The following is a 26612-nucleotide window of genomic DNA, read 5'->3' as shown; positions in this document are numbered from 1 at the left end:
GACCTGTCTCCCCTTGCCTCACGCACTACAAAGCTGTTTTCACCCAGCTGATCCCACGTATGACTGGGGGGAGTTGGTTGACAGTCACTGCAGAAGCTTTCTTAACTGTGTCCTGTAGATGTGAGAGACATCATCGCAAGGAATCAGAAGGCTGGTGTGTTTAAGACTGGGAACCTATCAAGCTGGTAAGACACCTTTTTGCCTTGAAACACTCTCGTTAAAACTGCTTTTCTCGGTACTATGGGTGATTATTAAAACTAATAATAACATTTATTAAGCACTTGCTGTGGGTCAGGCGCTGTCTTAAGCACTTTAAAAGTATCTTATTTAATGCTCACAATCTGTAATGAAGCAGGCAGGCATTTTCATTATCTACAAATAATAGATGAGAAAAGTGAAAGATAGCTATGTTAAACACTGGGTTGGGAATGATTTAAGGATTGAGAGAGTACACTGTGAGGTTGGGAGAAGCCCAGCCTGGGACCTCCTTGTGAATGGGTCTGTTTCACTGATGCTCAACCTGGGGGGTGGCGGGGCGGAGGGAGGCAGTTTTCTCCCGGGGACTTTTTCACTGCTATAACTGGGATAAGATAGTTGCTACTAGAATCTAGTGGAAGGAGGCCAGAGATGCTGCTAAGCATCCTACAGTGCTCAAGACATCCCACCACCACCCGCAACAAAGAAATCTCTGGCTCAAAATGTCAATAGTACCAAGACTGAGAAACCCTGTTCTATTTTATGGTTTCAAACTGGTCTAGGTATTCATTCCCTAAACAGAAGTTTTTCCCTCTTATCGAAACTAGGAGAAATGCTTACCCTCAACCAAAGCAACACCACTACATTTTAATTTTGCCCTCAAGTAATGAATATCCATTTAGTAGTTTTCACAAGAAATATCTGTATCTGTGCATTTTTCTTTTATGTGTTTAACCACAGACATTATTGGGAGAACAGTCTAAGTTTGAAGTAATTCTTTAATTACTGTTAATTCGTCATTCTTTGACATTTTGAGTTTTCTCTGTCTGCGGATGCTTTCCCACCCCCCACTCTGCTCAGCTTGGGGAAAAAAGAAAAGGTGGGTGAACAGCTGCTGCTGCTATTTAATTGCTAAGTTGTGTCTGACTCGTTTGCAATCCCGTGGACTGGAGCCCACCAGACTCCTCTCTCCGTGGGATTTCTCAGGCAATACTAGAGTGCTAATACTAGGGTTGCCATTTCCTCCTCCGGGGGAATCTTCCCAACCCAAGGATTGAACTCATGTCTCCTGTCTGGCAGGTAGATTCTTTACCACTGAGCCATTAGGAAGCCCGGGTAAACAGCAACAATGCTTAAAAACTAAAGTGTAAAACATATGGGATGAGGATATGGAGTAGCAATAACTTTTTTTTTTCTCTTCTGTTAGCTGGTGAGTGTAATGTGTCTGCATTTATTTTTTTAAATGTGGTATTAGAATGTTCACAGGAGGCTGATGGCATGGGGGCACTATGCTCTGTGTTTCTCAAATAAATGAACAGCCAGTTCTGTTTCCAGTAGGTTCAGAAAAACAGCGCTCTATTACTTGGGTGCTCTTCGTTCTTAGGACAGATTTTATTTCTCAGTGCAGACTGCCATACCCTTCAGTGGAAGACTTCATTTTTGGACGTGATTTTCAACCTGGTCTTTTAGTTATCAATCAAAAGCACATTTTCTGTGTTGTCCTCATTTACATTTATTTAATGCTTAAGGTCATTTGTGACCATTTGAGTGTATTTCAGCATATGGAATCAGGGAATAATAGATTTCAGCATCATGCTGTGAAGAGAGATTGTGTTTTTACAAGACATAATGTTGTTTACTGGGTGTTAATAATCACTAATTAATAAACATATCTAGAATTCAAAAATGTTGCATTTTGGTGGAATAAAAATGTCAAGTGTTTAACTTATGGAGTGCAGTGGGATTTTCTATATCCCTTCATAAAATAATGAAGTTACATAAAGAAGCAAAATGTTATTGTTCAACACAGGTTATATGCAAAATGCCTTTGTTTCTATTTGGTGTTCTCAAAAATACTATTTCTAATATATCATTCTGAGATGTACCTGGACGTATAGTCTATATGTCAGTAGTCATACAGGGACATCCAAGACGAGGAGATTTTTTTTCTGTCTTTATTTCATATTCATTGTGGTCAGTTTCTTCTCTTTTAACCACTGTAAGCATTTTGTCCAAAGTCTACGAAAGCACTTTGCCAGAAAGCAAGTGAATGAGTCAGTCTTTGAAATGCCTTGATCTTGTATTAAGGAGCTACTTGACCACTTAACCTTCAAGAAGCTAAGAGGAAACTGCCAACCAATGATGCAATAATCAGCATCCCTGTGTATCTACTGCTTTCCCACCCATAACCAGTACAATATGATGAAAGCATTAGCTCCATGCGAGACGAAATAAAAGGAAATCATTCACAAAAGAGCTAAGATATAGTTCAATATTCTTTTTTAGTGCCTCAATGCGTATGCAGAATTTCTTCTCCAAATTGGAGGTGTTGAATAACAGTAGCGACAGATAGCTAAGAGGTATTTACCATAGCTATAAAGCCCACACGTGAGCCAAATATTTCTGCTATTAAAAAGCACTTCAAAGCTTGACATGAAGTTTGTAACAGCTGAATGTCTCCTGTGACTTCATTTGCAAGGAAGATGTAAAAGCAGAAAGGAAAATCGTGATATGAGAACCGTGAACCTAGGAACTGGTGTTTTAAAAAAAGAACGATAAAGCGACCCAGAAATTTGACAGGCATCCCAAGCTCCTGTTCCCCCTGCCCTGCCAATTGTCTCAGGAACCAGCATTCCTCCTGTGTGACCAGCCTCTTCCTACAGGGCAGACCAAGGTGGGGTGGGGCCCGAAACTTACATTGAGGGTCCTCTTTGGGAGGATGAATTCTCTTAAACCTGATTTTGGCAAATTGTATAGAAGCCACGACCATGTGAACCCATCACTAGGGCTCCTTGTGGGCCTGGGAGGGGCCTGTGTGAGGGAGGGGGTTCTCAATGTTTAGGCATCATTAGCTTGACAGTAAATCTACTCCGGCTCTCATAACCACCAGCAGCCTTGCCTAGAAAAATGCTCTTGCCTTCCAAACTCTTACTCCCTCTGTTCCACTTTAACCTGAGTGTGACTGTTGCTCACAAGGATGATAACTCAGTTGGAAAGATGTGTTTGCAAAAACTTGGAAGCTTAGGTCTGGCTAGAAGGTCTAGGATGCACATTTGTGAAGGATGTAGCCATTGCCTCTCAAAAATCTGAATATAGTCATTTGATGGTTCATTCACTGGTCCATCCATGTAGCCACCTATCAATTTAACTAATATGCCCAAAGTATTCTGCCTGTGAGAACATAAATACAAAGTTATAGCGAACAACTCTTGAGCAAAGAAAGTCATGCCACTAAATATAGCTCGAGTTTGGTGAAAGAGCAAGGATATTTACAGCTTCTCAATTGTTAGGTTTATCTGAAGCTGTCTTTAAAACTGTGACTGTCTAATAAAGAACCATTCAGAACTTCTGATGTCTGCATATTTCTAGGTGTTCCAGAATTAGTGAATGGCGTCATTCCCCAGTTAATAATAATTAACAGTTACAATATTTTAAAAAATTGATTAAATATACCCTGCTGTGATATTAAAAGTAATTTTCTACTTAAGAAGAGAGTTTATCTTTGTGTGAAAATTGCTAGTGAATTTAGACCTGTGACTTTTTCATTATTCTTTGATAAACCATTAATTTTAGTAAACTGTGGCATAATAATGTTTAAGACTTTTATAACTCAAATTTTACCTTTATGTGGGCCCCCAGGATTGGCCATGGGCTCAGTTGCCCTGCTACTTTTTAAGATCTTTGTCTTCTTGAGGTTCATTTTGCTTTAGAGATTAAATTGGGGATATGAAAAATGGTTTAAGAATATAAATTCCAACCAAGTGCGATGAAACTGCTGCCTTTCCCAGGCCTTCTGCAGTCTTCTGTCACTTTCCTCACTCTCTTCATTCAGTGTAGCTTTCACTGTTCCCCAACATACATCCTCTCCTCGGGTCACCCAAGCCTCCTCACTCTCCTCTAGCATATTTGGTTTTCCCCATTGCTAGTCTTTGCCAGTCTTGTTCCCCTTTTCCTTATCCATCTAAATCCTTTCTTCTGGGCTTCCCTGGCGGCTCAGTTGGTAAAGAATCCGCCTGCAGTGCAGGAGACCCGAGTTCTATCCCTGGGTTGGGAAGATCCCCTGGAGAAGGGAATGGCTGGCTATCCACTCCAGTATTCTTGCCTGGAGAATTCCATGGGCAGAGGAGCCTGGTGGGCTACAGTTCATGGGGTTGCAATTTAATTACCATTTCCCCCTGCTTTCTCAGACTAACTGCATCAGCTTGCCCTAACCTTTGCCATCTTTTAACTTCTATTGGCCTTAGAATCATCCCCCAGAAAACACGGCATCAGTTCAGTTCAGATCAGTCACTCAGTTGTGTCCAACTCTTTGTGACCCCATGGACTGCAGCATGCCAGGCCTCCCTGTCCATCACCCACTCCCGGAGTTTACTCAAACTCATGTCCATTGAGTCAGTGATGCCATCCAACCATCTCATCCTCTGTCGTCCCCTTCTCCTCCTGCCTTCAATCTTTCCCAGCATGAGGGTCTTTTCAAATGAGTCAGCTCTTCGCATCAGGTGGCCAAACGTGGCATATTCTCTCATTATTCATGTACATTGGTTCATTCATTTTTTGGGTAATTATTTTGATCATCTTCTCTCTGTCAACTACTGTTTTCAGTCGCTAGAGATGTAGTGATGAATGAAACTGAGAAAGTCCATGCCTTCTTGGAGTTCACATTCTGGGAAGAACTTAAAGGCAAGGACTCTGCTTAATATGTTTTTATACTCCCTGAAGCAATTAGTACACTTTATCCCTATTACATGAAAGGTTTTAAAGTTTGTATTTGGAGCACACTTTTGAAAGATAAAATAAATGACATGATAAATGAAAAACAGGGTAAGACATGAATCTGTAAAGATTATGGAACCAAGCAATTTTTAGTAGAAGAAAGTCAAGCTCTAGAGATTGAGACATCGTTTATATATCAGATAGCTGACTTTCATTTCAGGATAGGCTTCTTCTCAGGCATGCACATGCAGTATCTGTAGACAAACTGACATTGTGAGTAGGTGTTTATCTGTCCTTTGTCAGGCTGAAGAGGACGGTTAGAAGAAGGTAACTGAGATAAGGAAGCTGAAGGCACTCTTCAAGAAATTTTCTGATAAAACATACCTGTTAGTGAGTTTTGCTAGAATTACGGCAACAGAATCACAAGAACTGCTGAGAATTATAGAGGTGGCACAGTCCTGTTTCCATCTGTTGCTATCTTGGATGTGGGAAAATGAAAATACTAAGTGTACTTTCTATTACTAACACATTTTATTTGCTTAACACATTATATAAGGGTTCATATCCCTTTTGTACTGAACAAATAAGCTCCCACAGAGTGAATGTTACCTAGTTTTGATATTTTGGTAGAGTTCTCCTTTTTGTGGGACTTTTGTGTGTGTGTATGTGAGATTTTTGTGGGCTTCCCCAGTAGCACAGTTGGTAAAGAATCTGCCTGCAATGCAGGAGACCCTGGTTTGATTCCTGGGTTGGGAAGATCCCCTGGAGAAGGGAAAGGCTGCCCACTTCAGGATTCTTGGGGTTCTCTTGTGGCTCAGCTGGTAAAGAATCCACCTGCAAATGCAGGAGACCTGGGTTCAATCCCTGGGTTGGGAAGATCCTCTGGAGAAGGGAAAAGCTACCCACTCCAGAATTCTGGCCTGGAGAATTCCATGAACTGTATAATCCATGGGGTCACAAAGAATCAGACACAACTCAGTGACTTTCACTTTTTCTCCTTTTTGTATTTAAATGAACCAGATTTTAAATTTGAGGGGCATGGTATTTTTAGGAATCTTCTTGAACTGCAGCAAATTAAAAATTAAAGCCTTTTCTTCTAGAACAACTTGTGTTCACTGTTTAGACATGCCAATCCCAACTTTTTACCAAGGTCAAAATCTCACTTCCAAAAATCGGCCAAGTTCTGTATTGATAGCCAGATGTGCTGTAAGACTGCTACATCTTCTGAGAAAATGTCTTCCAGTTTTAAGAGAAAAATCACTCCTTCATAGAAATTTATTTTATAGAACTTACATATCAAATTAAAATGTCTTAGTGTTCAAAGGAGTTCCTCACTGTAAAATGGACAAGGGGGAAATCTTTAAAATTTTTTTGAGAATGGTTAGATCAGAATCCATTTCTAAAAAATAATTTATTTTTGCTTTAATAATAGATATGATTTATTTTCTGTATTTTGCTGTTATAAACAATGTTGCAGTGAAATGTATCTGTATATAAGCTACATTTGCAAATAAGTATATATTTACATTTCATGCAAATATGGGCACGATAAAGGACAGAGATGGTATGGTTCTAACAGAAGCAGAAGATATTAAGAAGAAGTGGCAAGAATACACAAAAGAACTGTAGAAAAAGATCTTAATGACCCAGGTAATCACGATGGTGTGATCACTCACCTAGAGCCATACATCCTTGAATGCTAAGTCAAGTGGGCCTTACGAAGCATTGCTACAAACAAAGCTAGTGGAGGTGATGGAATTCCAGTTGAGTTATTTCAAATCCTAAAAGATAATGTTGTGAAAGTGCTGCACTCAATATGCCAGCAAATTTGGAAAACTCAGCAGTGGCCACAGGACTGGAAAAGGTCAGTTTTCATTTCAATCCCAGAGAAAGGCAATGTCAAAGAATGCTCAAACTACCACACAACTGCACTCATCACACGACACTAGCAAAGTAATGCTCAAAATTCTCCAAGCCAGGCTTCAACAGTACATGAACTGTGAACTTCCAGATGTTCAAACTGGATTTAGAAAAGGCAGAGGAACCAGATATCAAATTGCCAACATCTGTTGGATCATTGAAAAAGCAAGGAAGTTCCAGAAAAACATCTACTTCTATTTTATTGACTATGCCAAATCCTTTGACTATGTAGATCACAACAAACTGGAAAATTCTTCAAGAGATGGGAATATGAGACCACCTTACCTGCCTCTTGAGAAACCTGTATCCAGGTCAAGAAACAACACTTAGAACCAGACATGGAACAATAGACTGGTTCCAAATTGGGAAGGGAGTATGTGAAGACTGTATATTGTCACCCTGCTCATTTAACTTCTATGCAGAGCACATCATGCGAAATGCTGGGCTGGATGACACACAAGCTGGAATCAAGATTGCTGGGAGAAATATCAATAACTTCAGATATGCAGATGATATGTGGGTCAGGGTCACAAATCTCAGACTTGTTGACTTGTTCTTGGCAAAGCAGGAAAAGGCTGTGTGTGTGTGTGCGTGCAGCAGTGTCACACGCCACAGCTTCAGGAAGCTCTCTTTTCATGTCTCTGCTATTAAGGCAAAGCTCCCAGAACCCCACTTTTCTGTGTGCTCAATTGGGTTAAAATGAGGCAATCAGTATTAGGATATTTTGCTCCATCATGGTTTTTTTTTTTTTTAGTTACTCATGAAATGAAAATGGAACACTCTCAAATGAAACACCCTAATGGCAGAAAGAGAAGGGGAACTGAAGAGCCTCTTGATGAAATTGAAAGAGAAGAGTGAAAAAGCTGGCTTAAAACTCAATATTCAGAAAACTAAGATCATGGCATCGGTCCCATCACTTCATAGCAAATAAATGGGGAAACAGTGGAAACAGTGACAGACTTTTATTTCCTTGGGTTCCAAAATTACTGTGGACGGTGACTGCAGCTTCAAAGTTAAAAGATGCTTGCTCCTTGGAAGAAAAGTTATGACAAACCTAGATGGCATATTAAAAAGCAGATACATTACTTTGCTGACAAAGATCCATATAGTTAAAGCTATAGTTTTTCCAGTCGTCATGTATGGATGTGAAAGTTGGACTATAAACAAGGCTGAGCACCAAAGATTGATGTTTTTGAACTGTGGTGTTGGAGAAGACTCTTGAGAGTCCTTTGGAATACAAGGACAGTTAATCCTAAAGGAAATCAACCCCGAATATTCATTGGAAGGACTGATGCTGAAGCTGACACTCCAGTAATTTGGCCACCTGATGCAAAGAGCCAACTCATTAGAAAAGACCCTAATGCTGGGAAAGATTGAAGGTGGGAGGAGAAGGGGACGGTGGAGGATGAGATGGTTAAATGGCATCACTGACTCAATGGACATGAGTTTGAGCAAGCTCCAGGAGATGGTGAAGGACAGGGAAGCCTGACGTGCTGCAGTCCATGGGGTTGCAAAGAGTTGGACACGACTGAGTGGCTGAGCAACAACAAATATCTACAGAGCAAATTTTCAGAAGTGGACTTTGTCTATTCATACAGCCGTATCAAACTGTGTAAATTACTAAAGTTTGTAATATATTTTCATATCTATAAAAACTAGTCTCTTGCCATTATTCCTTCTTCCTAGAATATTCTAAAATCATGTTGCTATTTGTATTATGGTGGTATTTTCATTTTGCCTGAAAATATATATAGAAATTAATTTACTAAGATGCTGTCTTATGACTCTGAATCTTCTATTTAAGAGCAAGTAGTTTTCTTTTTAAGCTTTTTTAGGTGTTTCACTAGCATTTAAAATGTTTCATTTCTAAGTTTATTTTTAGAAACTACCTTTTTCTGTTTCTTTTATAAATGAGATCTTTTCTTTCATTATATTTTCTAACTATTATCTTATTTGTATGTGTGTATATAAAGAAAGCTATAGGGTTTTGTCTAGCAAATGTTTAGTCAGTTCAATGAGTTATTACTTCTAATACCTTGTCAACCTAGTCTCTTGAATTTTCCAAATAAACAATCACATCATTTGCAAATGATGAGACTTGTTCCTTCTTTCTGATTCTTGTATCTTTTTTCCTTCTCTTGTATACTTTTATTGGATTAAAAAATATCCCAGAATGATATTAAATAATATGTTTGAGTCTAACTTTGTTGGGAAACAAACACTTTGTTGATAAAGTGTTTCGCCATTAAATGTGCATTAGCCTATGAGTTGAAAAAGAAATGATATTTTTATCTTCGTAAGGAATTTTCTCTTCCTGTTTTTAAAAGATTTTTTCATAAATCCATCTGGAGCTTTAGCTGATGCCTTTTCAGCATGTATAGAGATAATCAGATTGTTTTTCTTAAATCACTGTAAACTCTACAGATGATTCTGATACTAAAGTTTGAGACCTGCTGCTCCAGGTTATCACTCCTATGTTTCCTGACTGACTTTAAAGCTGATCCCATCCTCTTGTTCTGTGTTTCTGTTTGCAATTAAATGGACAAAAAACTTACTTCAGAGTCCAGAAGATTTGCCTAACGTTTGAACACCCTATTGGGCTTCCCAGGTGGCGCTAGTGTTAAAGAACTTGCCTGCCAATGCAGGAGATGCCAAAGACTAGGGTCCCATCCCTGGGTCAGAAAGATCCCCTGAAAGAGGAAATGGCAACCTCCTCCAGTATTCTTGCCTGGGAAATCCCATGGACAGAGGAGCCTGGTGGGCCACACACAGTCCCTAGGGTCGCAAAGACTGAAGCAGCTGAGCACGCAGTCAGGAACCCCCTATGTTGGTGAGCAGTGTGTTCTACACTGGTTAAGGAGGTCTGGTAAACTGTTTTGAGATTTCAGAATGAAAGACACATTGATAGTTTTACTAATTATGTTTTCCATTTCAAATGTCTCTGATTCTATGATTATGACTAGTACAACTTGTGTTATTAATTTCAATGGAATCAAATGTAATTTAGCATCTGCTACACATAAGGCACTGTGATGGGCTCATCAGGGGTTACAAAGATGAGTAAAGTGAGGTTTCTGCCTTAGGAAGCTCAAGATATGCAGATGAGAGGCAAACACTTTCCAGTCATCAAGATATAAGCCAAAGCCTGCTCTCTCGTTGGGTCAGTCACTCTGTTTAAGTATTAAGACACAAGCTGCCAACTCAAGGTGAAGGCATCTGAGAAAGCTTTTTATAAAGGAGGTGGTGGTTGGGCTTTGGTTTAGCAAATGAAATGCAAGTGAAGAAAAACAGCTGAAGAGGGCATTCTAGGTATGAAAAGCAGGGAGGACACAGTCAAAGGCATAGAAGTAGGAAAGATATGTCCAGGCAAAGGTAGTTACCTGCTGTGATGAATGGGAAGAGCCAACAGAACATTTCAGAAGTCATTGCATTGGGGCAGAGGGGGAGGTGAATGGGACATAGCCTCTAAATGGACTTGTGAGGTGTGGGGCAAGGTTCTATTTGTTGATTTGACTGGTGGTTACAGGGGTACTTGCCACATAATAATTAGTTAAGGCATGTATTTATTTCATGGGTTTCTCTCTCAGTGTTTTATTTTACAATAAGAAGAGTTTTCTGTTTGTTTGTTTCTCTTTCAAAGGCTTCTTGGTAATTCCAGAGAAAGGGAAAGAGGTAGTCCAGGCCTGAATGAGAATGGAAAATGGTGAACAAATAGGGAGCCCATTCTAGAGAAGCTGCTGGGAGTGGGAAATAAACTGGAAGAGTAGTCATAGACAGCAGTCTGGAACATGCTACATTGGAGGTGGCTGTAGAACATAAATATGTATTTGCTTTGTAACTGTAAGTAGGACATGGTGAAGAATAAAGGTTCAAATCTCAGGAAAATGTGCTAGAAGATTTGGAGATCAAAATCAAGAGATAAGAGCAGAACTATGGAAGCTGGAGAATCAGAAGAGAAGATGGCCAAGGACACAACCTTGGGAAATGACTATGTTTCAGGAGTGGAGAAACGGGGGGCCTGAAAGGGATACTGAGAAAGGACTGGAGACAGGAAGGCTAGTTCAGGCTGGGACCATGCAAGGTGGGAAGCAAGTCCAGGAGAGAATTTCAAGGAGAGGGTGATCAGCAGTGTCAGCTGCTGAAGATTGCTGGAGGTCAAGCAAATTGCAGAGCAGTTCCAGTGACTGTTGTGAGAAAAGTCCTACTGCCAGGGCAGGTGAAGTAATGAGAATAGGCTGTTCCTGCAAAATGTTGATGGCAAAGGGAAAGAGAAATAGGATGGGGACTAGAGGGAAGCAGAGTTGCTGGGAGAGCTGGGCATGTTGGCAGGCACGCCACAACAGCTGAGGAAGAAGAAATGAGTGTGATGGGGCCCGGCGTTGGATGGAACAAGGACCTAGAGTAGTACTTCTCAAAATAAAGCCCCCAGACCAGCAGCCTCAGCATCACTTGGAAATTTGTTTGAAATGCAGATTCTCAAGCATCTCAGTTTGTTTCACCCCAGACATACTGAATCAGAAACTCTGGGATTGAAACCCAGCAGTCTGTATTTTAACAGACTTTCTGAGGATTCTGATATACACCCAAGTTTGCAAATCTCTGCACTTAGAGGAACGAGGAAGGAGTGATTTTATCCTGCACACAAGTTGGGAGTGGATTCTCTTTCAAAGGATGAGTGACCCTGCTTCCTTTGTGACAAGAGAGAGAAAAGGTAAAGAGGGAAAAGATGGGATCAGCTAATCTCAGGCTCTCAGCAAGGTCATCTACTGAGAAATTTTTTTCAGTGTGAATTTTAGATCACAGGGTGAGAGTCCTGTTAGAAATTGACTTGGCTCTGCATTTCAGGTTGAAACTCCAGCCTCAAAGCCAGAATGAAAAGACATAAGTTAGTGCAAGAGTAAGGGAAGGGAAACTAATATTTATTGAGCACCCATAATACACTTGTATTACTCTATCTCATTCAATTCATTATCATCATGGAATGCCACTATTACTGTCTCTTTTTTTATATTTGAGGGCAGTGATATTCCAATCATCTCTTAGCTTGTGAAGGAGCTAGTATTTGAACTCAGAGCTTCTGAGCTATGAAGCCCAGTATTCTTTCTATTGTACTATACCATTAAACTCAACAGGTTTGACATGCTTATAAATATTAAGGTTGTTCAAGCATGTGTCCTGTAATGATTATTGATTTTCTGTTTCTATCTATAAAATGATACTTTGCTTTGTAATCCATTTCAAACGAAATTTTGATATGATGATGAAATAAAATGGAGATACATACGTTTTACTTTACTGTCAATTACAAGTAACACATTGACATGATTTGGGTGTTTGATAAAACCATTTTTACATGTCTTTACCTATGATTGTTATACCTTAGATTGTAAGCTCATATAGGCAAGGGACCTAGTTATATGTATGTGTATATATCCTGCTGTCTTTCAGAAAGCATATCTTTTTAAATTTTTAACTGTTTCATTGTGGTAAAATTGAAATCCAATAAACTGTATGTATAATTTTATAAGTTTTGAAATTTGTATACACCCGTGAAACCATCACCATAATTGAAATACTGATCATGTCTTATCACCCCCTCCTTTCTGACCCTTGACGTTCCCTCCCTCTCCAGGAAACCACTGATTTGCTTTCTTTTATTATATATTAGTTTATGTTTTCTAAAGTTTTAAATAAATGAAATCATTCAGTATGTGCTTTTCCCCTCAGTGTCCTTTCAGTCAGCAAAATTATTTTGAGATCACCTGTGTTGTTGCATATATCAATAGATAGTCCTTTCCACTTTATTTCTGAGCAGTCTCCCACTGTATGGCTGTACCTCAATTTTTTTTACCCTTTCACCCACTAATGAACTTTGAGTTGTTGCCAGTCTGGGGCTGTTACAAGTAAACCTGTTATGAACACTTGTGTACACATATGGTTAGATGGATATGTGTTTTATATGGGTATATCCTTTCACTTCTCTAGGATAAATACCTAGAACTGGAACAGCTAGATCTTAGATAGGCATAGATTTAACTTTTAAAGGAAGCTGCCAAACTGTTTTCCAAAGTGGTTGTATTTTATATTCCCCTCAGTGGTGTCAGAGAATTCCATTTTTTCACATTGTCATCACCTCTCAGTGTAGTCAATCTTTTAAATTATAGCCCTTCTAATATGTATATAGTGATAATCTCAATAGGGTTTTAATTTGAATTTCCCTAATGACTAATGATGTTGGGTACCTTTTCATGTACTTATTTGCCACTTACATATCTTATTTGGTGAAGTATCTATTCAAATGCCTTACACATTTTTTTAAAAAATTGGGTTGCTTGTTTTCTTATTGTTAACACACCCAGAGTTCTTTATATGTTCTGGATATAAACTCTTTATCAAATACATGATTTGCAAAAATATATGCTATTTTCTCCCAGCCTGTAGTTTGTCTTTCCATTCTCCTCCTGGCATCTTTCAAAGTGCAGAAATTTTTAATTTTGATAAAGTCTGATTTACCAATGTCTTCTTTTATGGATCATGCATCTTGTATCATATCTAAGAAATCTTTTCTTAAGGTAAGGTTACAAAGATTTTCTCTGGTATTTTCATCTACAAGGTTTATAATTTTAGGTTTACCATTTAGGCTTCTGATCTATTTTAAGTTGACCCATTTCACATCCATATGATGTGAGATATGGATTTAAGGTTTTTAAATATGGATATCTAATTATTAAGGCACTCTTTGTTGAAAATACCCACTTTGTCCACTGAAATACTATTTCATATTTTATGCTATTATAAATGGTATGTTTTTTAAAATATTATTGTAAATGATATGGAATTAGAAATTCAAATTTCCAATTATCTGTTGTTTGTATAAATACAATTAAATTTTGTATGTTAATCTTGTATCCCATAATTGTGTTAAACTCACTTATTAGTTATACTTACTTTTAAGTCTATCTCATTAGATAGTCTACATAGACGATTATATTGCCCACTAATAAAGACTATTTTACTTCTTCCTTTCCACTCTTGATGTCTTTTTTGCCTTTCCTTATTGCACTGGCTAGAATCTCTAGTGCAATATTGAATAGTAAGAGAAAACATCATTTTCATGTTGCTGATGTTAGGTAGAAAGCATCTGGTCTTTCACCATTAAGTATGATGTTGGTTGATTGGTGGCTTAGTCATGGATGACTCTTTTGTGGCCCCACAGACTGTAGCCCACCAGGCTCCTCTGTCCGTGGGATTTCCAAGGCAAGGATACTGGAGTGGGTTGCCATTTTTTTCTCCAGGGAATCTTTGCAAGCCAGGGACTGAATCTGCATCTCCGACATTGTAGGCAGAGTTTCTAGTGCTGACCCCCTGGGGAAGCTCAAATGTGATACGATGCTAGCTACAGATTTCTCATGGATAATCTTCTTCAAGTTAAGAAAGTTCCCTTCTTTTCTTTGGTTTCTGAGAATTTTCATCAGAAATAGATATTCAACTTTGTCAGTGGATTTTCTGCAATTATTGAAATTATCACATTTTTCTAGTTCCTATATATGATGAATTATATTGATTAATTTTAAAATATGAAACCAAATTTCTTTCATTCCCTCACTTGATCAGCCTGACTTGATCATGATGTATATATGATATAGATACTTTGGTGGTTGCTTTAGGTTTTATAATATATACCTTTACCTTACCACAATCTATCCTTAAATGATATACCACTTCATTTATCCTATAAAAACTTTATAAAAGTATACTTTTATTACTCCCTTCCCAGTCTTAGGCTATTATTATTCTCTATTTTATTTATTCATATGTTATAAACCCCACAATACTTATTTGTTTAACCAGTCAACTGTATTTTTAAGATGGTTAAATAATAAGAAAAGAATCTTATATATTTACTCACATAGTTATAATTTATAGTTCTCATCCTTCCTTTCTGTAGATCCATATTTTCATCTGGTATTGATTTTTCTTCTACCTAAAAGACTTTCTTTACACTTTTTGTAGTACACATCTGCTGGTGATTAATTCTTGCAGCTTTTGTATGTCTGAAAACATCTGTTTCACCTTTAAAAAAAAATATTGTAACTGTCCATGCAATAGGTTGGCCATACACAAGGTTGGCATCCTTTTTCCCTTTTAGTACTCTAAAGATGTCACTCCACTGGCTCCTGATCTGCATATTCCTCAAAAGAAATATACTATCATCCATATCTTTCTTTGAATAATGTGTCTTTTCCTCTGGGTGCTTTTCAGATTTTCTGTTTATCACTGTTTTCAGACAATTTGATTGAATTTACTATCTGCCTTGTAGTTTTATGTTTCTTGTGCTTGGAGTTTGTTGAAATTTCTTGATCTGTGGGTTAATAGTTTTTATTAAATTTGAAAATATTTTAGCCATTGTTTCTTCAAATATTTTTTTCTGTCTCCCCCTCTTTTGTCCTTTGGGGACTCCAATAACACATATATTAGGACACAAATTTGCTTCACAGCTCACTTGCTGATATTCTTTTGTTTTAGTTCTATTTTTTTTCTCTTTATATTTCCATTTTGGATAGTATCCATTGCTTTGTCTTCAAGTTCACTAATTTTTTTCTCCTGCAATGTGTAATTTTCTTTGAATTCCATCTAACGTATTTTCTTCTCAGACATTGTAGTCTTCCTCAGAAGTACTTTCAAAGTATCCTTTGTGTCTCTACTTACCTTTTTTTTTACCTTTTTAATACAGTAAATATTGTGATACCTAGTTTAATACCTTTGTGAATTCTGACACCTGTGTCAAGTTTAATTACTCAGTTTTCCTCCTCATTATGGGCTTTATTATTTGACTTTTTTGCATGTCTGGTAATCTTCAATTGTATACCAAGTATTTTGAATTTTACTTTACTAGTATCTGAATGTTTTTATATTTCTATAAAGGATTCTGTTTGGTTCTGGGACACAGTTACATTATTTTGAAATAATTTGATCCTTTTGAGTATCACTTTTAAGATTTATTCGGCAGAACCAAAGCAGCGTTTAGTCTAGAGCTAGTTATTCTCCACTGCTGAGACAAGGTCCGCCTGAGAACACTACTCAGTGCCCTGTGGATTGTGAGGCTCTGTAGTCTGGCTGGTGAGAACAGCTGCACGTCCTGGCCCTGTGTGAGCAATGGCCAGTCCCCTCCAATCTGCTCAGGTGGTTCTTTTCCAACCTCAAGGAGCTTCCTCACACACATGCTGCAATCAGTACCCTGCAGAATACTTCTCAGCAGGACTGTCCATAGACTGTCTCTGTGCAGCACTCTCCTATCTGGTCCTCGACACTGGAAACGATAACTGTCTCGGTTTCCTCAGATTCTTAGCACCATCTCCTTGGCTCAGAGAGTCCACCTAGTTCCGGCTCAGTTTACCCTCCTCGTACTGTGGCCTGGAAACTCTCTCAAGGCAGTAGAATGGGGCAATGGTAGGGCTCATTTTATTTTTACCCCTCGCTCAAGGATGACCATCATTTGTTGCTGACTCTTAGTGTCTTGGAAACTATTATTTATATATTTTAAATAAATAAAACTGTTACTTTATATATTATAAAATACAAAACTATTATTTTATAGCTTTTAGTTGTTTGGGGCAGTAGGGTAAACAAGGTGCTTGTTAACTCCATCGTTACCTAAAGTAGAAATCCTGAGAAAGCATTTTAAGTGGGCTCCATGTCTACCTAATCTACACATTCTATTCAAAGAACAACTTAATGTAGGAACCTCTGTTTCTTGAGTGCCTTCTATGTGCCAGACACTCTGCTGGGTACATTCATACACAGTTCATTCAAATGGCGTGTTTACTGAGCAGATGTTATGTGTCACGGACTGTTCTAAGCAGTGAAAAATACATCATAGTACAGAACAGATTTTAGAAATCTCTTTCCCTAGGATGCTTATCTTCTACTGGAGAAAAAGAATTTTAAAAATTAATGATTTAGTTATATAGCATATTAAAGGTAATAATTGCTATTAAAAAAATGAAGAGCAAGTTAAGGGGGTCCAGGAATGCTGCAGTAGAAATGAATGATTACAGCTTTAAGTCGGATGATCAGCATAAGCCACTCTGAGAACATAAGACGTTCAAGCAAAGACTGGAAGGAGATAAGGGAACAAGCCCTAGGGCTGTCTGGAGGAAAGGCATCGCACTGAGGAGGCAGCCAACTTAAAGGCCTTAAGGGAGAAATATATCCCTAGTGTATTCAAGAAATCATAAAGAGATTGGTGTTGCTAGAGCAAAGGGGATAAGGGGGAGAGTAATGGGAGCTGAGATCAGAATGGTACCTAGATTGCACAGAGTCTTATAGTTCAATGTAAAGACTGTGGCTTTTACTCTGTGTGAAGAGAGGAGCCATTATAAGGTAGTAAACAGAGAAGGCTCCTGATTTCATATGCATTTTAAAAAGATCTGCCTGGCTGCTCCCTTGAGCAGGAAATGTAGGATTATAGCAGGAAAACCAATTAGGAGACTATACAGTAATTCAGATTAGAGAAGGTGGTAGTTTAGACCAGGATGGGAGCAGTGGAAATAGAGAAAACTTGGATTTTGACATATTTCAAAAGTGGAACTAACTGCATTTCCTGGCATAGTCAACATGGGGTGTAAGAAAAGTAAAAGTCAAGGATACAGTCAAGGTTTTTGGCCTGAGAGTTAACAAGATGAGAAAGGCAGTGAATGCTATGAATTTGGGGAAAGATGACGAGGAATTCTCTATTGGAGATACTGAGTTTGAGATGTCTATTAGACACCCAAGTGGCAATATTAAAATAGGAAGTTGGATATATGAGTCTGGAGCTAATGGGAATGGTACAGACTGGTAGGTTAAATAAGATGAAGAGTAAAAACTGAGCTGAATTTAACAATGTGGAGATCTTTAGTGACTTTTACAAGAGCATTTTTGGTGAAACAGTGGGGACAAAAGCCTGACTGGGAGGAGAGAAATTGAAAATAGAGTTTAAACAACTTTTTCATGCAGTTTTGCTACAGAGATGTAAGAGGGAATTGGAGCAATAACCAGAAGGGAGGGTGGAGTGAAGAGAGGATATTTTAAGATAGGGGAAATAGCTGCTTGAATGTTTGAATACTGATGGAAGTAATCCAGTAGAGAGGAGAGAACTCTGATAATATAGGAGACAGAAGGAAGAATTTTTAGAACTATGCTGTAGAATCGGAGAAGGCAATGGCACCCCACTCCAGTACTCTTGCCTGGAAAACCCCATGGATGGAGGAACCTGGTAGGCTGCAGTCCATGGGGTCGCCAAGAGTCGGACATGAATGAGCAACTTCACTTTCACGCATTGGAGAAGGAAATGGCAACCCACTCCACTGTTCTTGCCTGCAGAATCCCAGGGACAGGGGAGCCTGGTGGGCTGCCATCTATGGGGTCACACAGAGTCGGACATGACTGAAGCGACTTAGCAGCAGCATGCTGTAGAATAAATGAAAGGGGAATGGCCCTCGTCTTTAAGAGGAAGTACTGGCTTTAGATAAGAGTATGGCTAATTCATTCATGATAATAGATAGGAAACAGAGTACGCAGGTGCAGATGCTGCTAGGAATGTAGGTGTGATGGTGGGAGTTTGTGGAAGTTCTCATCTGATTGCTGCAATTTTGACAGTAAAGTAGGAAGCAAGGGCATGAGCTGAAAGTAAGGATAAAGAAGGAAGTGTTAGAATTTTGAAAAGAGTGAAGTTGGTACAAAATAATGAGGTAGGAGACTGGGAGAGTAAATGGAGAAGGAAAATGAAAAAACAACTGCCAAACATAAAGAATCTGCTTGTGGTTCGTGGTCACAATTTTTTTTTTTTATGTTTATCTTTTATGTTTTTTGGCTTTTTGGCCACAAGGCATGTGGGACCTTAGCTTCCCAACCAGGGATTGAACCTGTACACCCTGCATTGGAAGGCAGAGTCTTAACTACTGGACCTCCAGGGAAGTCACCATGGTCATGAATTTAAAGCAAAGCCAGTCAGGATGCTTGTGTGTTTCTCCAACCACATTTAGCTGCACAGATGCCGTCTTGGAGCAGGCGGAGAGCTGGATTTAACAAATATGAGAATGCAAGAAAGGGATGAGATAGCAAAGGGTGTGCACCAGGGAGTAGTTAAGACGGTTAGCTGTAGGGCCTGGCTGGGTAAGTAGGGAAGATAAACATGAAGGAAAGGACCAGTGACAGTGTAAGAAGGTCAGCAGATTGTAGACCAGTAAGATTGAAGACTGTGTGGATCACAATAAACTGTGGAAAATTCTGAAGGAGACGGGAATACCAGGCCACCTGACCTGCCTCTTGAGAAATCTGTATGCAGGTCAGGAAGCAACAGTTAGAACTGGACATGGAACAACAGATTGGTTCCAAATAGGAAAAGGAGTACGTCAAGGCTGTATATTGTCACCCTGCTTATTTAACTTATATGCAGAGTACATCATGAGAAATGCTGGGCTGGATGAAGCACAAGCTGGAATCAAGATTGCTGGGAGAAATATCAATAACCTCAGATATGCAGATGACACCACCCTTATGGCAGAAAGTGAAGAAGAACTAAAGAGCCTCTTGATGAAAGTGAAAGAGGAGAGTGAAAAAGTTGGCTTTTTCAACATTCAGAAAACGAAGATCATGGCATCCGGTCCCATCACTTCATGGCAAATAGATGGCGAAACAGTGGAAATGTGGCTGACTATTTTGGGGGGCTCCAAAATCATTGTGGATGGTGATTGCAGTCATGAAATTAAAAGACGCTTACTCCTTGGAAGGAAAGTTATGACCAAACTAGATAGCATATTAAAAAGCAGAGACATTACTTTGCCAACAAAGGTCTGTCTAGTCAAGACTATGGTTTTTCCAGTAGTCATATATGGATGTGCTGAGAGTTGGACTATAAAGAAAGCTGAGCACCAAAGAGTTGGTGCTTTTGAACTGTGGTGTTGGAGAAGACTCTGGAGAGTCCCTTGGACTGCAAGGAGATCCAACCAGTCCATCCTAAAGGAGATCAGTCCTGGGTGTTCATTGGAGGGACTGATGTTGAAGCTGAAACTCCAATACTTTGGCCACCTGATGCGGAGAGCTGACTCATTTGAAAAGACCCTGATGTTGGGAAAGATTGAGGGCAGGAGGAGAAGGGGACGACAGAGGATAAGATGGTTGGATGGCATCACTGACTCAATGGACATGAGTTTGGGTGGACTCCGGGAGCTGGTGATGGAGATGGAGGCCTGGTGTGTCATGGGGTTGCAAAGAGTCAGACATGACTGAGAAACTGAACTGAACAGAAGATTGAAGAATAGTTTGAATCAGAGTCCTTACTAGAAGAGGTGAACTGTGAGAAGTGGGGCTGTTGGAGAGTAGTTCAGTGTTACAGTTATCGGTAAAGACCAGGACTGAGAGCCGGGCTACTTAATGAGGAGGCCAAAGACTGGTATCAGTTTGCAAACTATACATTACTGAGCTGCAAGGAGGTAAGTTCAGAAATGGAAGGAAATGTTTGGAAACACTACTGTGCCATCTAAGCCTATGATCAGTGGACTTGTATTTAGAATGTCTTTGCTTTTTTAAAATCTCATTTGTCTATTCATCTGTTACTGTATTTTACAAAAGTAATGGACTGCAATAGATTAGCTATAAACAATAACAAAAAATCTGGTCCTCCCTCACAGCTAAAGTACTGCTCTAGTGTACATGACTGGAGAAGGAAATGGCATCCCACTCCAGTATTCTTGCCTGGAATATCCCATGGATGGAGGAGCCTGGTGGGCTGCAGTCCATGGGGTCGCTAAGAGTCAGACACAACTGAGTGACTTCACTTTCACTTTTCACTTTCATGCATTGGAGAAGGAAATGGCAACCCACTCCAGTGTTCTTACCTGGAGAATGCCAGGGACGGGGGAGCCTGGTAGACTGCCGTCTATGGTGTCGCACAGAGTCGGACACGACTGAAGCGACTTAGCAGCAGCAGCAGCAGTGTACATGACTGTCACCTGAGTGTCAGAGGAGAGGGAGGGCAAGACCCTCAGAAGAGAGGAGTTGGAAGGACCAGCTCCTTGAATATTGAAGTCGATCATCTCTAGCCTTCCCGGATAGAAGCCACTTGAGTCCGCCACTCCTGGAGGCACCAGTTTCTTGTATGCTGTGTGACCAATAGAACTCAGAATACAGTGTGAATGGTGCCCTTACATTGGTCAAGAAGGTGGCCATTGTTATCTCCATTTTACAGATAAGACAACAAACTCAGGGAAGTGAAATAATTGCCCAAGTCACACAGCTGGTAAAGGAAGGAACCAGTGTTTAAACTTAGGTATGTCTGTCATGGGCTTCCCTGGTGGCTCAGTTGGTAAAGAATCCACCTGCAATGCAGGGGGCATGGGTTCGATCCCTGGGTCAGGAAGATCCCTGGAAAAGGAAATGGCAGTCCACTCCAGTATTCTTACCTGTGAAATCCCATGGACAGAGGAGCCTGGAAGGCTACAGTCCATGGGGTTGTAAGAGTTGGACACAACTTAGCGACTAAACCGGCACCAACCACTACCACCACCACCACGTCTGTCATGCCAAAACTGGACTCTGTCCATCCTCCTGTCCCTCTCTGTTCCTTGCTTGCAGTTATGGGAACAGCATAGCCACACACTTCATGAAAAGTGGGGGAAAATGCCTTTAGGGAATGTGTTCTGGTCCACGTGGCCAAGCTGAGCATTCCCGTTTCTTTTAGAATCACGGCTCGTTACCTCTGCTGTACCAACCCACAACCCACTGCTGTTTACATCCCCGTCTGTCTGGTTGGTCTTTATCAAACTGAGGGTCTAAAGCCCTCAGAAATCCAATATCCAATCTCACCACAGCATTTCCTGCAGTTTCTGTTCTGGTGCGTTAGTCATTACACATATATTAGAAGGATCTTCTAAATGATGGTTTATGAATGGTAAGATGATAAGTACTTTTAATACTTTTCTTTTTTTCCCCAAAATTTATGTAATGGAGATGTTACTTTTATAGTTTAAATTGTCTTGTTCATGTGGAAACTCTCAGAGACGCTCAGGTTTCTGATGAGGGCTCACTCTCCCACTGAGCCTGAGTCCCGGCTGCACTTGGAAGCCTCAGCGTTTCTAGAAAAGGTGGTGTTGGTTGTTTCCCATCCTCCCCAAGTGTGTGATTGAGGAATCAATCTAGCAATGAAACAGCATTAATATCTTAAGGGTTTCCTGGTCTCCTCCATTTCTCAGCTCTCCAATAGGCCTGGGCGAGTACAACACTACAGTGAATTTATAAAGCTCGTCCCTGTGTCACAGGACCTGTGAACAAAGAGGTTATCTGCTTCTGGAAAACCCTCCGTGGAGCTCTGAGTCTGCATGCTTCCATAACTCACAGGGCCCAACATCTGACATACAGGTTTATGTAGCCAAGGCTGCCTCTGTGAAGCATGGCTTGTGACCCATAGCAGGGCCTGCCACATAGTAGGTACCCACTAAGGACGAGCCAAATGAGTGAATGACTAACTGATGTTCAGTCTGTACAGGTATTTTCATGGTGATGTGGCTAATCTTTCTACCTTAAAAAAGTTACCAGCATAGATGTATATTAATGTATTAATATTTGAAAAGAACTTTAGGACTTACTAAAATAAGACTTATTTCTATATCCAAACAAGAGAAGATCTAGCAGAAATAAAGAACCCACCAAGATAAGCAAATATAACTAGACAGAGTAGGCTGTGCTCACTCAGTTTAGTTTTAAATGATAATCAAAATAGATAATAGGAGCAGAATTTCACTTTGGAAAGTAATACTGCAAATCACAGTTGATGAGGTGGGAAGAGGAGTCATTAAATACTTTAATATGATAAAATGCTAATCATCACAGTTATTAATTGAGAGTAACAGCATCTCTGGTTGGCATCATAAGAATAACTAGAATTTTCAAATACATCTTATTAATTATTGTTATTACATGAGGTTTAAAACCTCTTCTTCTTGTAGAGACTAAAAGTCCGGAAAGGTGAATTTTAAAATATGCCTGAAAACTGAGAACTCCCAAAGGAAAGTTGGTATTCTTTTCTTCCATCTTGCCAAAGTAGTAATCAATAAGAAATGCAGCTGATATGCCAAGCACTAAGTTTCACATCATTTATCTTATATTTTATATTTACTTACTTATTTTGGCTATGCTGGGTCTTCATCTTTGTGTGGGCTTTCTCTAGTTGCAGCAAGTAGGGCTACCTTAGTTGCCATTCACAGGCTTCTCATTTCAGTGGCTTCTCCTGATATAAACCACAGGCTCTAGGCTCGTGAGCTTCAGTAGCTGTGGTGCAAGGGCTTAGTTGCCCCATAGCTTGTGGGATCTTCCCGGACCAGGGATCGAATCTATGTCCTCTGCCTAGCAAGGAAGATTTTTAACCATGTAAATCATTTACTTTGTATAAGTTTGTATTCCAGTAGATGGGGAGGACTTTGCTTTCATTATGTGCTTTCATTGATGTTAAGAGTCTGGACTCATTCTAATGATGCTGGTCAAGATAAGATATTTTTCCCTAGTATGTCTACACAAGCCTATAAAAACTAGCAAAAACCTAACTATTGTATTTGAATGGAGAATTCTTCCTCTCCTAGATTTGAAGACTAAATAAAATATGGAACAGACAGTTACATCCCTAGTTTTTTTTTTCTTATTATTATGCCTTTTGAAATAATTTGTATATACCTTTTAAATAATTTCAAGTGCCACAAAAATAATGTTAATAGCTCAAAATCAAAAGTTTAAAAAAAAAACCCTAAGTATAATTTTTAAAATCTTTTTCTTCTCAAGCGTTTTACGATGGGATAATGAGACAGATGTCTCTCAACTGGAAGGACATTTTGACATTGTTATGTGTGCTGACTGGTAAGTACATAAAAATCATAAAACTCCTGTTAGAAAAAAAAATAGCTTTGCTGGAGTAATTGGGCTGTGCTGCTCTGCTGATGGTGAAGCAGAGTCAACAAATGAGGCACAAAGCCGCTGTAACCTCCGCAAATTAATATTCATCTCCATGTGACAGTTACGAGGTAGTCTTCTATCACACAGTAACTTCTACCACATTATTTCCCAAAGATTGATTTTGAGAAGCATTTCCATTTTCTGGAATTGCCTCTGTTTCATGCTTGACGTATCAGTAAATGGACGACTTAGGCAAATTGCAAATAATTATGGCTCGGGGAGGAATAGTCTGGAGAAAAAGGAGTTTATCAACACAAACAGCTCAATTAGCTTACTTCTTAGGAGAGATCTGACTATTGATATAAGGGAATATATAGATGTATGTGTGTGTGCACACATATACACTCCAGCATATAAACATATCTGTGGAATATCTTTAGGGAAATAGCTTTTCTTGAAATGTATATTTGCTATCTAGTATTTCCAATGTCTTCAATTATGATATTTAATTATACTTAAAACAAGAATTATAAAATTCCATTTTATTGTTATGCAAATAATAATAGTAAAATCTCTGTTAGATGCTTGCCTTTTAAAAATAATTTACATTAGATATTTTGTCTTCCCTTTTAGCCCAATCTACTTATTGTTAATGAAAGTCTCATCCCTACGTTACAGGATAAATATGTATCAAACCTTAATAATGATTTCAACTAATCTTATGTATTTTCTTCATGTGTTGAATAATTATTTCAGCATATGAGAAACGTGACAATTCACAATTTTTCCTGTTAAGAGTAAGATCTTATTTGTAGTTTTCTAATGACTCAATGGACATGAGTTTGAGTAAACTCCGGGAGTTGGTGATGGACAGGGAGGCCTGGTGTGCTGCGATTCATGGGGTCGCAAAGAGTCGGATACGACTGAGCGACTGAACTGAACTGAACTGAATGATTTTTAAAATGACACTATGAATTTGAAAACACAAGTTCTGATTCTAAAGGTGTTCTCTTCAATTGATAAACCTAAACACAAGATCCATAACCTAGAGAAGATTTTCCTTATGTGAGAGTTGAATGAATGGAATGTAATCTCCAGGAAGTCTTTATTTAAAATTATTAATATTTAATAAGATTTTTAGTGGGTAAACTTTCTGCCTAAGTCCCTGAAATTAGATTTATTTTCTGTTTTCTCCAGAAAAACACTTCTCAGTGAAAATTAAATATTTTCTTCCATTTTTAGTTGAGTTTTTCATGGCCATTTTAGTCTCTCTGCACCCAATTTCAGAAAGCCTTTTTCCAGAAAAAGGGAGAACCAGATTTCTGACTAATCATTGATATTGTGTCTCAATATTACAGCCCTCATCTAATCAAAAATAAGGAGCTAAAACCTCACCATATGATTTGAGCAAGTAATTTAGTAAATGCCTTTCCTCACCAAATATGAGAAAGGATCCTCCAGGTTTCATTGCACAGATGAAGATAATGCTGGCAGGATTAGATCAGATTAAGTATGAAAGTCAGATCAGAGAGCAGCGGAGAGAGGGAAGGAGGGCAGGATCTTCTTGGAGATTTAGACGAGGGTCGCCCACTGATGGGCCCTGATTATATGGGGAAAGTCAGGTCTGGCCAAGAGATTTCAAGTTAAATGTGTCCTTTGCACAAACATCAAAACAGCCTGGCTTTGTCATACCTTGTGTTATGACACTCACACCATGTCATCCTATTTGTACCAGAGAGACAAGCAGAGGAAGTAAGATTCAAGCTCTTTTCTGATTAATGTTCTCAGGTTAAAAATAGCCACACAACATGTTTGAAAAATAGTCTTTTTTCCCCTAGCCAACAACAGGATCCTGTACAACCAACATACATAATGCATATTCAGTTAAGGCTTTCATTCCAAATACATTATATCATAATATGATGTAATACGTACATACATATACATACCATGTACATATATGCACAGCTAGTAACTATTGAGAATTTATGTATTCAGATGAACCAAATACACCAAGTTTCCTTTTATAAATGGTTTTTTTTCTATGCATGAATTGTTTTTTTTTCCCTCCTGGTGCTGTCAGTGCTGGAATGTCAGGCGGTTTATAATTTCCCATTTGTAAATGTGAAACATTAAGCTGCTCTCACTGTGATGCTGATATTATTTCCAAAAGGAATGCTTTGGAAGTGGTCTGTCTTCATACTCACAGAGATGGGTACGCCGTTTAGAAACTTAAAAAGTACAGTGATGTTCATAATGTACATGTTGTGCCTATAGCAAGGAAGCCCAGGACTCCAGGAGTTCTTTAAGTCTTGTAGGGTTGATGTTTCTCTGTCAGAGTTATTACACAGATGCTGCTTCTAGGGACAGTCAGGCAGGCAGACCAGGCTGCTTTTTTTTTCCGAAGAATGTCACAGGAGGAAAAGAAAGCTCTCTTTAGTCACTACCTCTAAGATGAAACCTGAAATAGTCGGTGCCAGAAATAGGTGCCACACATAAATAGATGACGTTAAGTCTCACACCATCCTCGAGTCATTGTCAGTCAATGAGATCTGGATTAGGCCACAGGAATATAGCAAGAGTTGGAGTTCAAATATTAGGTACATGGATTAAATTCTTACTGAAGCATTTCCAGCAAGGGTGGCATTGTCTGATTCCCTGAATAGCTAACCAGTGGTACCGCTTGATCCCATTTACATGAAAACAAGCTCTATTCACAAACCTATTCCAAACCCACATTGTGGTTCAAGTAAAATGCACATGATTACGAGCGGTGATATGTTTATGTTCTTAAATCATTCATATATTCATATATTTACATTCAAACATTCATAAACCTGTAGGCAATGGGGGGAATAACT

The 26612-nt window shown here is 39.1% G+C and overlaps 1 protein-coding gene across 2 annotated transcripts in view; it reads left to right on the top strand.

Annotated features, from left to right (window-relative positions):
* The window catches only part of CAMKMT (calmodulin-lysine N-methyltransferase), a 427130-nt gene that overhangs the window by 378010 nt on the left and 22508 nt on the right, over positions 1-26612 (top strand). Inside the window, exons 7-8 of one of the 2 annotated variants that reach the window (XM_043918114.1) lie at positions 119-185; positions 23641-23715. In XM_043918114.1, coding sequence (XP_043774049.1) covers positions 119-185; positions 23641-23715 — 142 coding nt within the window. The remainder of the gene's footprint in view (positions 1-118; positions 186-23640; positions 23716-26612) is intronic. The other variant, XM_043918115.1, reaches the window with a different exon arrangement.

Source organism: Cervus elaphus, chromosome 11, assembly GCF_910594005.1.
Source record: "Cervus elaphus chromosome 11, mCerEla1.1, whole genome shotgun sequence".
Lineage (NCBI taxonomy): Eukaryota > Metazoa > Chordata > Mammalia > Artiodactyla > Cervidae > Cervus > Cervus elaphus.
Note: the sequence above shows the minus strand (reverse complement) of the source record. Positions and strands in the feature narration are given on the sequence as shown.